The 16,150-nt window shown below is 44.0% G+C and overlaps 1 protein-coding gene across 3 annotated transcripts in view; it reads left to right on the top strand.

The window, feature by feature from the left end:
* Positions 1 to 16,150, top strand: part of FNBP4 (formin binding protein 4) — a 53,588-nt gene that overhangs the window by 11,539 nt on the left and 25,899 nt on the right. For all 3 annotated transcript variants that reach the window (XM_050759136.1, XM_050759133.1, XM_050759135.1), the window contains 6 exons: positions 3,343 to 3,479; positions 4,925 to 5,108; positions 7,031 to 7,178; positions 7,285 to 7,405; positions 11,213 to 11,551; positions 13,453 to 13,663. In XM_050759136.1, the coding sequence (XP_050615093.1) occupies positions 3,343 to 3,479; positions 4,925 to 5,108; positions 7,031 to 7,178; positions 7,285 to 7,405; positions 11,213 to 11,551; positions 13,453 to 13,663 (1,140 nt within the window). The remainder of the gene's footprint in view (positions 1 to 3,342; positions 3,480 to 4,924; positions 5,109 to 7,030; positions 7,179 to 7,284; positions 7,406 to 11,212; positions 11,552 to 13,452; positions 13,664 to 16,150) is intronic.

Genomic DNA, 16,150 nt, shown 5'->3' on the forward strand with positions numbered 1-16,150 from the left:
AGCTACATGGGAGTCTGAGGTGGGAAGATGGCTTGTGCCCAGGAGTTCAAGACCAGCCTAGGCAACGTGGCAAAACCCCGTCTCTACAAAAGTTAGCCAGGTGCAGTGGTGCGCATCTCTAGTCCCAGCTATACAGGAGTCTGATCGAGGTGGGAAGATCAGTTGAGCTCAGGAGGTCAAGGCTGCAGTGAGCTGTGATTGCACCAGTTCATTTGTGGTAGAGTGAGACCCTGTCTCAAAAAAAAAGAAAAATTTTGCCTAACATTTTGGGAAGTCAAGGCAGGAGGATCACATGAGGACAGAATGAGACCAGCCCAGGCAACATAGGAGATTGGGTCTCTGCATAAAAGAAATTAGCCAGGCATGGTGGGTTGTGCCGCTCGTCATCCACTCAGGATGCTCAGGCAAGAGAATCATTTGAGGCCAGGAGTTTGAGGCTGTAGTGATCCACTGCTTCCAGCCTTGGCAGTAGAGCAAAGAACCTATCTCTTACATACATATATACATAAATCAATCAAATTTTAGAAATTGATGTTTAGAGGCTGTGTGTGGTGGCTCATGCCTGTGATCACAACACTTTGGGGTTTGGGAGGCCAAAGTGGCAGATCACTTGAGATCAGGAGTCCAAGAGCAGCTAGGCCAACATGGTGAAACCCCATCTCTACCAAAAATACAAACATTACCTGGGTGTAGTGGCACACACCTGTAATCCCAGCTACTTGGGAGGTTGAGGCAGGAGAATTGCTGAACCCTGAACGTGGAGGTTGCAGTGAGCCGAGATTGCGCCACTGCACTCCAGCCTGGGCAACAGAGCAAGACCCCATCTCAAAAAAAAAAAATTTTGCTATTTAAGAACTTACCTGCATATGCTGGAGAGGATGTGGAGAAATAGGAATGCTTTTACACTGTTGGTGGGAGTGTAAACTTGTTCAACCATTGTGGAAGACAGTGTGGTGATTCCTCAAGGATCTAGAACTAGAAATACCATTTGACCCAGCGGTCCTGTTACTGGGTATATACCCCAAGGATTATAAATTATGCGACTATAAAGACACATGCACACGTTATGTTTACTGCGGCACTATTCACAATAGCAAAGACTTGGAACCAACCCAAGTGTCCATCAATGATAGACTGGATTAAGAAAATGTGGCACATATACACCATGGAATACTATGCAGCTGTAAAAAAGGATGAGTTTGTGTCCTTTGTAGGGACATGGATAAAGCTGGAAACCATCACTCTGAGCAATCTATCGCAAGGACAGAAAACCAAACAGCACATATTCTCACTTATAGGTGGGAATTGAACAATGAGAACATTTGGACAGAAGGTGGGGAACATCACACACCAGGGCCTGTCGAAGGGTGGGGAGAGGAGGGAGGGATAGCCGTAGGAGAAATACCTAATGTAAATGATGAGTTAATGCATGCAGCAAACCAACATGGTACATGTATACATATGTAACAAACCTGCACGTTGTGCACATGTACCCTAGAACTTAAAGTATAACAAACAAAAAAAAAGACTTACCTACATACAGAAAGAAACAAAGATAGGAATTATAATACTAAGGCACTGAATAGGAACTCTTACATGATTAATGGAACAATTTATGTTTACTTTTAGGTGACCTTTGAGTTTATGTATGGGATGTATGACACAGAAAACTAGATTTAACTTTCTGATAAATCTCTTCATTTACTAACTTTTTAGTGAGAGTGTAGAATGTGTCAGCACTGTGCAATTTAATATAATAGCTGAAAAAATCTAGCTAGAATTTAACATTTTATGTATTTATAATACATAGAGGTATGTATGCTTACTTAATTGTAATCTTGGAGTAGCCACAGGTGATCCAAAAGGAAATGGCATAGCAGCATTACAGAGGCCATACCTGATACCACTTAAATTTGAGGAAGACATTGATCGTTGGTCTTAGCCATGTTGAGTCCCATTTTTAATTCCTGTCACTTCCTGTTTGAGGAATAATCATTGATTAAAAGCTTTGTTTTTTAACTTTGAAAGTCTTTGTTTCTTTATTGTTTTGTTTTTGAAAGTCTTTGTTTCAGCTGCTACACTGTAATTGGTTTAGTTTGAGGTAAACACTTTAATCACCAAATTTTAAAATCAGGATATACTAGGTACTATTTGGAAAGACAGTGAGATTGAATAATTGATTGAAATAACTATGCAGATTAATTTTCTTGGTTTTTTTTTGGAGACATGGTCAGTCTCACTTTGTCACCCTGGCTGGAGTACAGTGGAGATGTTTTGGCTTAATGCAGCCTCAACTTCCTGGGCTCAAGCTATCCTTGCACCTCAGCCATATGCTCAGCTAATATTTTGTTCTTTTTCCTCTTCTTTTTTTTTGTTTTTTTGTTTTTGTTTTTTGGGGAGAGACAAGGTCTCACTGTGTTTTCGAGGCTGGTCTTGGATTCTGGGCTCAAATGATCTTCCTACCTCAGATCTTCCTCAAGAAGTTGGGAATGTAGACATAAGCTGTGTTGCCTGGCTCAGATCAAAATTTTTTTTATTTTTTATTTTGTTTATTTATATTTTTTTGACATGGGTTTTCACTCTTGTTGCCCGGGCTGGAGTGCGATGGCGCAATCTTAGCTTACCGCAACCTCCGCCTCCCGAGTTCAGGCAATTTTCCTGCCTCAGCCTCCTAAGTAGCTGGGATTACAGGCATGTGCCACCACACCCGGCTAATTTTGTATTTTTAGTAGAGACGGGGTTTCACCGTGTTAGCCAGGATAGTCTCTATCTCCTGCCCTCATGATCCGCCCACTTTGGCCTCCCAAAGTGCTGGGATTACAGGTGTGAGCCACCATGCCCAGCCCAGATCAATTTTTTTTTTTTTTTTTTGGAGACGGAGTCTTGCTCTGTTGCCCAGGGTGGAGTGCAGTGGCGTGATCTTGGCTCACTGCAACTTCTGCCTCCCGGGTTCAAGCATTTCTCCTGCCCTGCCTCAGTAGCTGGGACTACAGGCGCACGCCACCATGCCCGGCTAATTTTTTGTATTTTTAGTAGAGACAGGGTTTCACTGTGTTGCCCAGGCTGGTCTCAAACACCTGACCTCATGGTCCACCCGCCTCGGCCTCCCAAAGTGCTGGGATTACAGGCATGAGCCACCCCACGTGGTCTATAGATCAATTTTTATTAGCTTTAAGCATATGACGTAATTTATTCTTCTGTGGTAGTTCAGTGATTATTAGTTTTGGGGTTATGTTCTAATCTGTAAGTAAATTTAAAAAACCATGTCATACTTCCATTTAGATACTTCTTAGGACATATTGCCATTGTTGTTACAAATACTGTTTTCCTTTTTGTTTCTAGGCGGTCTGTGCTTACTTGGTGCTTATGCTGACAGTGATGACGATGACAATGATGTTTCCGAAAAACCAGCACAATCCAAAGAGACAAATGGAAACCAGTCGACTGATATTGATAGTACATTGGCCAACTTCCTGGCGGTTAGTGGTGCTTTTGTTTGGAGTTTTAGTTATTGAAGCTACTTTGGGACCTGGATCTTAAGTGGTCAGCATACTTGTCAATTCAGTGTCTTCCTCCTCCTTTCTCCCTCTCCCTCCAACACTCTCTTCTTGCATTTCTCCCAATCTCTCTCTCTTTTTTTGTTTTGTTTAGTTTTAAAAGAGATGGGATCTCGTTGTGTTGCTCAGGCTGGTCTTGAACTCCTGGGGTCAAGCAATCCTCCCACCTCGGCCTTCCAAAGTGCTGGGATTATAGGTGTGAGCACACCTTGCTGTCTCTCCTTTTTTTTTTTTTTTTTTCTTGAGATGGAATCTCACTCTGTTGCCCAGGCTTAAGTGCAAGCGGCACAATCTTGCCTCACTGCAACCTCCGTCTCCCGAGTTTAAATAGCTGAGGCTACAGGTATGTGTCCCCGAGCAGCTAGGGCTACAGGTATGTGCCGCCACACCCAGCTAATGTTTGTATTTTTGGTAGAGACGGGGTTTCACCATGTTGGCCAGGCTGATCTCGAACTCCTGACCTCGGGTGATCCACCCATCTCGGCCTCCCAAAGTGTTGGGATTACAGGCGTGAGCCACCACCTCTCTTCTTTTTGTAAAGGTTTCAAAGAGAAAAAAGGCAGATTGGAAGAGATTGGGGAGCTTGTATAATTGGAAGATGAGGGTTTTGATTTGAGAAGCTTAGAATGAGTGTCTAGAATTTTTTTTTTTTCCTCCCTCGAGACAGGGTCATACTGTCTCCCAGGCTGAAATGTGATGGCATGATGTTGGCCCAATGCAACCTCTGCCACCCAGATTCAAGTGATTCTCCCACCTGAGCCTCTTGAGTAGCTGGGATTACAGGCATGTGCCACCATGCCCAATAATAATTCTATTCTTTTTTTTGCTTTTTGTTTTTTTGTTTGTTTGTTTTTGAGACGGATTCTTGCTCTTTCACCCAGGTTGGAATGCCGTAGTGAGATCTCAGCTCACTGCAATCCCCGCCTCCCAGATTCAAGTGAATCTCGTGCCTCAGCCTCCTGAATAGCTGGGATTACAGGTGCCCACCAGCACGTCCGGCTAATTTTTGTATTTTTAGTAGAGACAACTTTTCACCATATTGGCCAGGCTGATTTTGAACTTCTGGCCTCCAGTGATCCGCCTGCCTTGGCCTCCCAGAGTGCTGGGATTACAGGCATGAGCCACTGTGCCCAGCCTAACTTTTGTATTTTTAGTAGAGGTGGGGTTTCACCATGTTGACCAGCCTGGTCTCAAATTCCTGACCTCAAGTGATCCACCTGTCTCAGCCTCCCAAAGTACAGGAACTATAGGTATGAGCCACTGTGCCCAGCTCATCATGTGTAGAATTTTTAAAAAGGGATTGCCATTTCCTTAAGTTTCTTGTCTTTGATATAATTACTGCATTTGTTACTCTTTTCATACTGAAGGAGATCGATGCCATAACAGCTCCTCAGCCTGCAGCTCCTGTAGGAGCTTCTGCTCCACCTCCAACTCCACCTCGACCAGAGCCAAAGGAAGTAGCAACGTCTACCCTTTCTTCTACTTCAAATGGAACAGACTCCACCCAAACATCTGGATGGCAATATGATACTCAGTGTTCACTGGCAGGAGGTAAACTTGATCCTTTGATTTTAAAAGAAAAGTAAAATCCTTAAAGGGATTCTAGGCATTCACTTTTCTGTTCGTTTTTTTTTTTTTTTTTTTTTTTTTTTGAGGTGGAGTCTCGCATGTCACCCTGGCTGGTGTGCAGTGGCGTGATCTCAGCTCACTCCAACCTCCGCCTCTCGGGTTCAAGCAATTCTCCTCCCTCAGCCTCCTGAGTAGCTGGGACCACAGGCGCATGCTGCCACGCCTGGCTAATTTCTCTTTTGTATTTTAGTACCGATGGGGTTTTACTATGTTGCCCAGGCTGGTCTCGAACTCCTTAGCTCAGGAAATGAGCCTGCCTCGGCCTCCCAAAGTCCTTGGATTACAGGTGTGAGCCACCACTCCCGGCTGGCATTCAGTTTTCTAAAGATGAAAGCCCAGAGGCTTTAACTTTAGACTTTAGGATTCTTTTATTTTATTTTATTTTATTTTTTTTGAGACTGAGTTTCACCGTTGTTACCCAGGCTGGAGTGCAGTGATGCAATCTTGGCTCACTGCAACCTCCGCCTCCCAGGTTCAAGTGATTCTTCTGCCTCAGTCTCCCGAGTAGCTGGGATTACAGGCACGTACCACTACACCCAGCAGATGTTTTGTATTTTTAGTAGAGACGGAGTTTCACCATGTTGGCAAAGTTGGTCTCAAACTCCTGATCTTGGGTGATCCACCTGCCTCGGTCTCCCAAAGTGCTGGGATTACAGGTTTGAGCCACCACGCCCAACCTCTGTCTTTTTAAATAAAGCATGTCGAAGATGGTAGGTAGGATAGTCGGCTCTGAAAACTTGTAGGATGTAATTTTTTTTTTTTGAGACAGAATTTCACTCTTTTTGCCCAGGCTGGAGTGCAATGGCACGATCTCGGCTCACCGCAACCTCTGCCTCCCGGGTTCAAGCGATTCTCCTGCCTCATCCTCCCGAGTAGCTGGGATTACAGGCATGTGCCACCACCCCAGCTAATTTTGTATTTTTAGTAGAGACGGGGTTTCTCTGTGTTGGTCAGGCTGGTCTTGAACTTCCGACCTCAGGTGATCCACCTGCCTCGGCCTCCCAAAGTGCTGGTATTACAGGCGTGAGCCACCGCGCCTGGCAGGATGTAATTTTTATCTTTTAAAAAGTAATTCCTTATCCTTGCCGGGTAATAAGAAAAGCCATGATATTCAAAGTATTTTAGGTAAATTTTTGGACCAGCAAACTGCTTTTTTCTGTTTGTTTATTTATTTAGAGACGGAGTCTTGCTCTTGTTGCCCAGGCTGGAGTGCAGTGGTGCGATCTTGGCTCATCACAGCCTCTGCCTCCCCAGTTCAAGTGATTCTTCTGCCTCAGCCTCCCGAGTAGCTGGGATTACAGGCATGCACCACCATGCCCAGTTAAATTTTGTATTTTTAGTAGAGACAGGGTTTCTCCATGTTGGTCAGGCTGGTCTCAAACTCCTGACCTTAGGTGATCTGCCCACCTTGGCCTCCCAAATGCTGGGATTACAGGCCTAAGCCACTGCATCCAGCCAAACTTTTTAAAAAAAAAACAAAAAAAACTGTGTTCAAAGGTGACTCTAAATGGTAGGTATTAAGAAAATAATTCTTGGTGTTAGGCCAGTGGTTCTCAACCGGTGTTGGGGGGTGCCCCTAGGGGATATTTGACAATGTCTGTTAATATTTTTTATTGTCACAATGTAGGAGGCAGGGTGGACGGGAGTGCTGCTGTTTCTGGTGGGCGGAGGCCAGGGGTGCTGGCCTGCACATAGGATTGGCCCCCACAACAAAGACCTGTCTGCCCAAAATGTTAACAGTGCAAAGTTTTGAGAAACTGTTAGGTGATTGTGGCTTTTGAGCTTATATGTAAGCCAGAATTATAGGGGGATTTGTGCTTAAAATTTGTTTTATTTTCTTCTAGTCGGAATTGAGATGGGAGATTGGCAGGAAGTCTGGGATGAGAACACAGGATGTTATTACTATTGGAATACACAAACAAATGAAGTGACTTGGGAGTTACCCCAGTATCTTGCCACCCAGGTACAGGGATTACAGCATTACCAGCCCAGGTAAGAATTAATTTTAAAATGAAATTGCCTAGAAGGAAATTGAAGTCTTATCTTTTGCTGTTAGTATGTGTCTTGTATTTCTCTTGCTAAGTATATATTTTTTTAGTTCTGTGCCAGGTGCTGAAACTAGTTTTGTGGTAAATACAGACATATATTCTAAGGAGAAAACGATTTCTGTTTCCAGTAGTAAAAGTGGACCAGTCATAGCCAAGCGAGAAGTTAAAAAGGTCAGTATTGAAACTTATTTGTTTATTTTCAGATCTAATAATCATTACTCTGAGCACAGGAATGGAAGCCTTCTCTTAATATTTTGTGTCATACATGTGAAATAGGACATAAGCTTTCACTTTGTTTCACTTTGTTTCTGCGTATTATGTAGCCTTTATAGCAGTTACTCAGTTCACTTTTTCTTTTCTGTTTTCTTTTTTTTTTTTTTTGAGACAGAGTCTTGCCCTGTCACCCAGGCTGAAGTGCAGTGGTGTGATCTTGGCTGACTGCAAGCTCTGCCTCCCGAGTTCACCCCATTCTCCTGCCTCAGCCTTCTGAGTTGCTGGGACTGCAGGCACCCACCACCATACCTGGCTAATTTTTTGTATTTTTAGTAGAAACGGGGTTTCACCGTGTTAGCCAGGATAGTCTTGATCTCCTGACCTCGTGATCCGCCCACCTTGGCCTCCCAAAGTGCTGGGATTTCGGGCTTGAGCCACTGCACCTGGCATTTTATTTTATTTTATTTTTTGATACGGAGTCTCGCTCTGTCGCCCAGGCCGAGTGCCAAGTTCCATCTCGGCTCACTGCAACCTCCGCCTCTCGGGCTCAAGAAGCGATTCTCCTGCCTCAGCCTTCTGAGTAGCTGAGATTACAGGTGCCTGCCACCATCCTTGGCTAATTTTTGTGTTTTTATTAGAGACAGGGTTTCACCATGTTGGTCAGGCTGGTCTCGAACTCCTGACCTCAGGTAATCTGCCTGCCTCGGCCTCCCAATGTGCTGAGATTACAGGCGTGAGCCACTGTACCCAGCCCACTTCACTTTTTCTTTGAGCTTTAGGGTATCACAGAGGCCTCTTGGATCATTGCAAAGGACGCGGGAGCAGCGGTCCAGTCAGGGACTTCACGTAGAATCATTCTATTATTTTTGGGATTCCATATATAAGACATTTTAAAAATAAAAAGATAACTACTTTAAATTTAAAACTACTACAGGTTGAGTATTTCTTAATTGAAATGCCTGGGATCGGAGATAATTTAGATTTTGGATTTTTTTGAATTCTGAAATATTTGCATTATACTTACTAGTTGCATATTCTTAATCTGAAAATGTGAAATCTAAGATGCTCCAATGAGCATTTCCTTTGATCGTCATGTCAGTGCTCCGTTTCAGATCTTGGATTTTTCGGTAACGGATATACTATATTAGTGAAACTTGAGCATTTCTATAGCCTAATTAGTAAGAAAAGTAAGTGGTATTCCTTAGGGAGTGTATATTGAATTCCAATTTATCTTCAATTTTAAAGACTTTTTTGCCTCAAAATATATTTTAATTTTAATTTTTTTTAAATTTTGAGACAGTGTCTTGCTTGGTTACACAGGCTGGAGGGGAGTGGCGTGATTTCAGCTCATTGCATCCTCCACCTCCCAGTTTCAAGCAATTCTGCCTCAACCTCCTGAGTAGCTTGGATTACAGGTGCCCGGCACAGCGCCTGACTAATTTTTCTATTTTTTTTTAGTAGAGATGAGGTTTCACCAGTTGGTCAGGCTGCTCTTGAACTCCTGACCTCAAGTGATCCACCTGCCTCAGACTCCCAAAGTGCTGGGATTACAGGCTCAAGCCACTGCCCTTTCTATTTACTTATTTTTAAAACAGGATCTGACTCTGTGCCCTAGGCTGGAGTATGGTGGCATGATCATGGCTCACTGCAGATTTACTCTCCTGAGCTCAAGCAGTCCTGCCTCAGCCTCCTGAGTAGCTGGGACTACAGGTGTGCACCACCATGCCTGACTTTTTTTTTTTTTAGAGATGAGGTGTCACCATGTTGGCCAGACAGGTCTCAAACTCTGAGCTCAAGTGATGCTTCTGCCTTGGCCTCCCAAAGTGCTGGGATTACAGGCATGAGCCACTGCGCTCGGCCCAGGAATTGTTCACTTTAGTCTAAATCACCTTCATGGCATACTTACTAAATTTTCTTATCAGGCTGGGCATGGTGGCTTATGCCTGTAATCCCAGCACTTTGGGAGGCTGAGGTGGGCAGATCACCTGAGGTCAGGAGTTCGAGACCAACCTGGCCAACCTGGTAAAACCCTGTCTCTACTAAAAATACAAAAAATTGGACCTGGTGTGATGGCTCATGCCTGTAATCCCAGCACTTTGGGAGGCCACGGTGGGCGGGTCACCGGAAGGCAGGAGTTCGAGACCAGCCTGGCTAACATGGTAAAACCCCGTGTCTACTAAAAATACAAAAAAAAAATTAGCCAGGCTTGGTGGCTCTCGCCTGTAATCCCAGCTGCTCGGGAGGCTGAGGCAGCGAAATTGCTTGAACTGGGGAGGCGGAAGTTGCAGTGAGCCAACATCATGCTTTGCATTCCAGCCTGGGCAACAAGAACAAGAGTCCGTCTCAAAAACAGAAACATAAACAAAAATTAGCTGGATGTGGCTGTGCATCCCTGTAATCTTAGCTACTTGGGAGTCTGAGAGGCAGGGAGTCACCGGAACCTGGGAGGCAGAGGTTGCAGTGACTTGAGATCATGATACTGCAGTTCTGCGCAACAGAGTGAGACTGTCTCAAAACAAAATTCTCATCATACAGAAGAAGGTAAAGATTTACCCAGTCGGCCAGGCGCGGTGGCTCAAGCCTGTAATCCCAGCATTTTGGGAGGCCGAGACGGGCGGATCACGAGGTCAGGAGATCGAGACCATCCTAGCTAACACGGTGAAACCCCATCTCTACTAAAAAATACAAAAAACTAGCTGGGCGAGGTGGCGGGTGCCTATAGTCCCAGCTACTCGGGAGGCTGAGGCAGGAGAATGGCGTAAACCCGGGAGGCAGAGCTTGCAGTGAGCCGAGATTGTGCCACTGCACTCCAGCCTGGGTGACAGAGCGAGACTCCGTCTCAAAAAAAAAAAGAAGGCTGGGCGCGGTGGCTCACGCCTGTAATCCCAGCACTTTGGGAGGCCAAGGCAGGCGGATCACAAGGTCAGGAGATCGAGACCATGGTGAAACCCCGTCTCTACTAAAAATAGAAAAAATTAGCAGGGCGCGGTGGTGGGTGCCTGTAGTCCCAGCTACTCGGGAGGCTGAGGCAGGAGAATGGCGTGAACCCAGGAGGCGGAGCTTGCAGTGAGCCGAGATTGTGCCACTGCACTCCAGCCTGGGCGACAGAGCGAGACTCCGTCTAAAAAAAAAAAAAAAAAAAAAAAGATTTACCCGGTCATGTTATGAGCTGACAAGATACTGATCTTAAATCTACCTCTGCTTACTACTAGTCTATCTTTTGACATTCTGAGAATAGCAGAGAGGATATATTTGAATCCTACCTAGAACTAGGCTCTAATTCAATCAGTGTCTGTCTAAAGTAATAATGTAATAGTATAAATATATACTCACCTGTTGGGAGTAAGTGGTTTTGGCCGGGCGTGGTGGCTCACGCCTGTAATCCCAGCGCTTTGGGAGGCTGAGGTGGGCGAATCACAAGGTCATTAGTTCAAGACCAGCCTGGCCAACATGGTGAAACGCCATCTCTACTAAAAATACAAAAAATTAGCTGGGCGTGGTGGTGGGTGCCTGTAATCCCAGCTACTCGGGAGGCTAAGGCAGGAGAATAGCTTGAACCCAGCAGGCAGAGGTTGCAGTGAGCCAGGAGTGTGCCACTGCACTCCAGCCCAGGTGACAGTGCAAGATTCCATCTCAAAAATAAAAAGGGGGGGGTTTACTTTGGGTATTCAGCTACTGAAAACAGTTAATATGAACAACTGAATGTGTGTGCAGGTGAGATTTGTTTCAGAATTACATGAAACTAAATTATTTTGTTCTCTATAGGAAGTAAATGAAGGAATTCAGGCTCTCTCAAATAGTGAGGAGGAGAAGAAAGGGGTGGCAGCATCGCTACTTGCTCCTTTATTGCCTGAGGGAATAAAAGAAGAAGAAGAGAGATGGAGAAGAAAAGTAATTTGTAAAGAAGAGCCAGATACAGAAGTAAAAGAAACAAGTACAACAGTAGAAGAAGCAACAACAATAGTAAAGCCACAGGAAATTATGTTGGACAATATAGAAGACCCTTCTCAGGAGGATCTTTGCAGTGTTGTCCAATCTGGAGAAAGCGAGGAGGAAGAGGAACAAGATACCCTTGAACTGGAGCTAGTTTTGGAAAGGAAAAAAGTAAGCTTTTGAAAGTTACTTGTAGTATGTTTTTTCCTCAGTACTACTCTACAGGGATCATTGTGCTTGATTTACAAACCATTATTGGGATTTTGTTTTTCTTATCCCATCATGTAGGTATGTTGAAAGTTATGCAGCAAAAACTTTAAACTACAGAGTTGTAGGTTTTTTGGTCCTTGATGATGCTTTTGGGTTATCGGGGGAACTCGCCCCCAGTATTTCAACATAGGTTCTTTCTATTTTCCATAAGTGTCAGCCTTCTGAGAAATAAAGAGAAAGAGTACAAAGAGAGGAATTTTACAGCTGGGCCGCCGGGGGTGACATCACATATCAGTAGGACCATGATGCCCACCTGAGCCTCAAACCAGCAAGTTTTTTATTAAGGGTTTCAAAAGGGGGGAGAGGGTATAAGAACAGGGAGTAGATCACATGCTTCGAGGGCAAAAAGGAGACCTACTGATAAGGGTCTATGTTCAGCGGTGCATGTATTGTCTTGATAAACATGTTAACAGAAAACAGTGTTGGAGAGCAGAGAACCTGTCTGACCACAAATTTACCAGGGCTGGGTTTTTCCCCACCCTAATAAGCCTGAAGGTACTGCAGGAGACCAGGGTGTATCTCAGTCCTTATCTCAACCGCATAGGACAAACATTCCCAGGGCGGCAGTTTATAGACCTCCCCCCAGGAATGCATTCCTCCCCCATGGTATTAATATTAATATTCCTTGCTAGGAAAAGAATTTTGCAATATCTTCCCTACTCGCACATCTGTTTATAGGCTCTCTGCAAGAAGAAAAATATGGCTGTTTTTGCCTGACCCCACAGGCAGTCAGACCTTATGATTGTCTTCCCTTGTTCCCTAAAAATCACTGTTATTCTGTTCTTTTTCAAGGTGCACTGATTTCATGTTGTTCAAACACACGTTTTACAATCAATGTGTACAGTTAACACAGTTATCACAGTGGTCCTGAGGCAACATATGTCCTCAATTTAAGAAGATAACAGGATTAAGAGATTAAAGTAAGACAGGCATAAGAAATTATAAAAGTATTATTTGGGAACTGATAAATGTCCATATTAAAATGAAATCTTCACAATTTATGTTCCTCTGCCAAGGCTCCAGCCAGTCCCTCTGTTTGAGGTCCCTGACTTCCTGCAACAGGTAGTCGATAATCAATAGAGTCTTGACATTGCTCAGACTTATACAAATGGGTACCAGAAAAAAATAGAAAGAATGAATAAGACCTACTATTTGATAGCACAGTAGGTTGACTGTAGTCAATAGTAACTGTATATTTTAAAATAACTTTAAAGAATGGAGTTGGATTATTTGTAACTCAAAGGATAAATGCTTGAGGGGATAGTTTTTCCATTCTCCATAATGTGCTTATTTCACATGGCATACCTGTGTCAAAACATCTCATGTATCCCATAAATATATACACTTACTATGTACCCACAAAAAAATTGGCAAAATTAAAAAATAAAAATAGAGTGAGTAGGCCGAGTGCAGTGGCTCATGCCTATAATCCCAGGACTTTGAGAGGCTGAGCAGGAGATCACTTGAGCCCAGAAATTGAGACCAATGTGAGCAGCATATCCAGATACCATCTCTTATAAGGGGAAAAAAAAAAAAAAAAACCACGTGTAATGACATGTGCCTGTAGTCCCAGCTACTTGGAAGGGTGAGGTGGGAGGATTGCTTGAGCAGAGGAGGTTGAAGCTGCAGTGAGCCATGATCATGCCACTGCACTCCAACCTGGGCAACAGGGAGATCCTGTCTCCAAAAAAAATGCTTTCCGTTCTCAAAGGATTTAAATTTGAACAACATAGTCATGGCTATTATTCTGATTAGACATATTAATAAGCAGATAACTAACTTAATTGTCATGTTCTTTGTAGGCAGAGTTGCGAGCCTTGGAGGAAGGAGATGGTAGTGTGTCAGGGTCTAGTCCACGTTCTGATATCAGCCAGCCAGCATCTCAAGATGGAATGCGTAGGCTTATGTCTAAAAGAGGAAAATGGAAGATGTTTGTTCGAGCTACCAGTCCAGAATCTACCAGCAGGAGTTCTAGTAAAACTGGACGAGATACTCCAGAAAATGGAGAAACTGGTAATTTGTGCTTCGCATTAAACTTTAGAGTTGAAAGATGTAGAGGGGAAGGAAACTCTTCCTTTTTTTGTTTCCTCTTCAGCAAAACAGGAGATTGTACTTTTACTCTTTGGGAGAAGTGCTGGGAAGGAAGCTTCCATCCACTTCTCTACCTTTTCCAGATCTATTCTCTAGTAGAGGAGTGAGAACCTGAGAGGCTGACATCCACTGGGTGGTGGTGTATTCAGAACCCAGTCCCATTTCTTCTCTCTGTCTACATTGCCCAGCCTCTGTGTGGGTGAGTAGAGAGTTTGATTGTGTCGTGAGGACCCAAGTTGGTCCTCAGGGTAATGAGGACCTTACCCTTCATTCATGATAAGAGATCCTGCTGCATTTTTTAATCTATTTTCAGAAATCTGTGGATAAAGCTAATATTTTAATCTTCATTTGACCCTAATTCATTCTTTTTTTTTTTTTTTCCTTTTTGAGACAGAGGTCTCGCTCTGTCGCCCAGGCTGGAGTACAAAGGCGTGATCTTGGCTCACTGCAACCTCTGCCTCCCAGATTCAAGCAATTCTCTTACCTCAGCCTCCTGAGTAGCTGGATTATAGGTGCCTGCCACCGCGCCTGGCTATTTTTTGTATTTTTAGTAGAGACGGAGTTTCGTCATGTTGGCCAGGCTGGTCTCGAGCTCCTGATCTCAGTTGATCTGCCGACCTCCCAAAGTGCTGAGATTACAGGTGTGAGCCACCACTTTCAGCTGTGGCCCTAATTCTGTAGTGGAAAGTTAGCAGTAAGATAAGGACCCCAAACCTTAGTTGAGTACACCTAGAAGAAAATACTTTTATGGATCATGGTTCAAAAACAGCCCAATGCTGTGTCACAGGAAGCTGAGGCAGAAGGATCCCTGGATCCTAGCAAGACCCCTATTTCTTTTTTTTTTTTAAAAAGGAACAAAGAACCAAAAAAAAAAAAAAAAAAACGGAGATAAATAAAGGCAGACATCCTTGTTTGAATTTTTTTCCTTTTTATTTATATTTTTTGAGACAGTTTCACTCTTGTTGCCCAGGCTGGAGTGCAATGGTGCAGTCCTGGCTCACTGCAACCTCTGCCTCCTGGGTTCAAGTGATTCTGCTGCCTAAGCCCCCTGAGTAGCTGGGATTACAGGCGCCTGCCACTATGCCCGGCTAATTTTTGTATTTTTCAGTAGAGATGGGGTTTCGCCTTGTTGGCAAGGCTGGTCTCGAACTCCTGACCTCAGGTGACCTGCCCACCTTGGTCTCCCAAGGTGCTGGGATTACAGGCATGAGCCACCACCCCTAGCCTGAATTTTTTCTTTTCAGTTGGCAGTGCGGAAGAACATAAAGGAAAAATCTGTAAATCCTCTTTATCTTTTCATTATTCTCACTCCCTACCCCTGTGGTCCTTTTTTTTTTGGAGACGAGTCTTGCTCTGTCCCCCAGCCCGGAGTGCAGTGGTACGATCTCTTGCTTACTGCTACCTCCACCTCCCGGGGTCACGCAGTTCTCTGCCTCAGCCTCTCAAGTAGCTGGGATTACAGGCACATACTACCATGCCCAGCTAGTTTTTGTGTTGTTAATAGAGATGGGGTTTCACCATGCTGGCCAGGCTGGTCTCAAACTCCTGACCTCAGGTGATCTGCCCACCTTGGCCTCCCAGAGCAATAGGATTACAGGTGTGAGCTACTGCACCGGGCTGTTTTCTGTGTCCTTTATATACATGTGTCCTTCCAGACAATGTTCTTTATATACGTTTACAGTTAGGTATGTATGAGTGTGTTTATGTGTACATATGTATATTTTACCATATATGAGAGCATATAGATTGTTAGGCAACATACAGTTTTCACTTAACAACGTGCCTTAAAAATTGTCGTTCATTGGTTAAAACTGAGTGGTGTAGATATGTGTATTTAACTCTGCCCACTATTGATGGACATTTAAATTGTGTCCATGTTTCACTAAAAAAAATTGTTGCATTTGTACTATGAAAAAAACCCCTATAGGGCACTCAGATGTCCATCAGAGGTATCATAGATAAATTGTGGTGCATTCTTTATTTTTTTTAATTTTTTGTATTTTTTTGAGACGGAGTCTTACTCTGTCACCCAGACTGGAGTGCAGTGGCATGATCTCGGCTCACTGCAGCCTCCACCCTCCAAGTTAAAGCGATTCTCCGGCCTCAGCCTCCCTAGTAGCTGGGATTACACACGCCTGGCTGATTTTTGTATTTTTAGTAGAGATGGGGTTTCACCATCTTGGCCAGACTCTTCTGGAACTCCTGACCTTGTGATCCACCCCCCTTGGCCTCCCAAAGTGCTGGGATTATAGGCGTGAGCCACCGTGCCCAGCCTTGTGGTATATTCTTAGAAAGGACTACTAAGCAGCAGTGACAAAAGGAACGTACCGTAGTTATGTGCATCCATGTGGCTTAATCATAGAAACAATAATATTTACTTTCGGAGGGCAAAGCAGGAAGATCATTTGA

This window comes from Macaca thibetana, chromosome 14, assembly GCF_024542745.1.
Source record: "Macaca thibetana thibetana isolate TM-01 chromosome 14, ASM2454274v1, whole genome shotgun sequence".
Lineage (NCBI taxonomy): Eukaryota > Metazoa > Chordata > Mammalia > Primates > Cercopithecidae > Macaca > Macaca thibetana.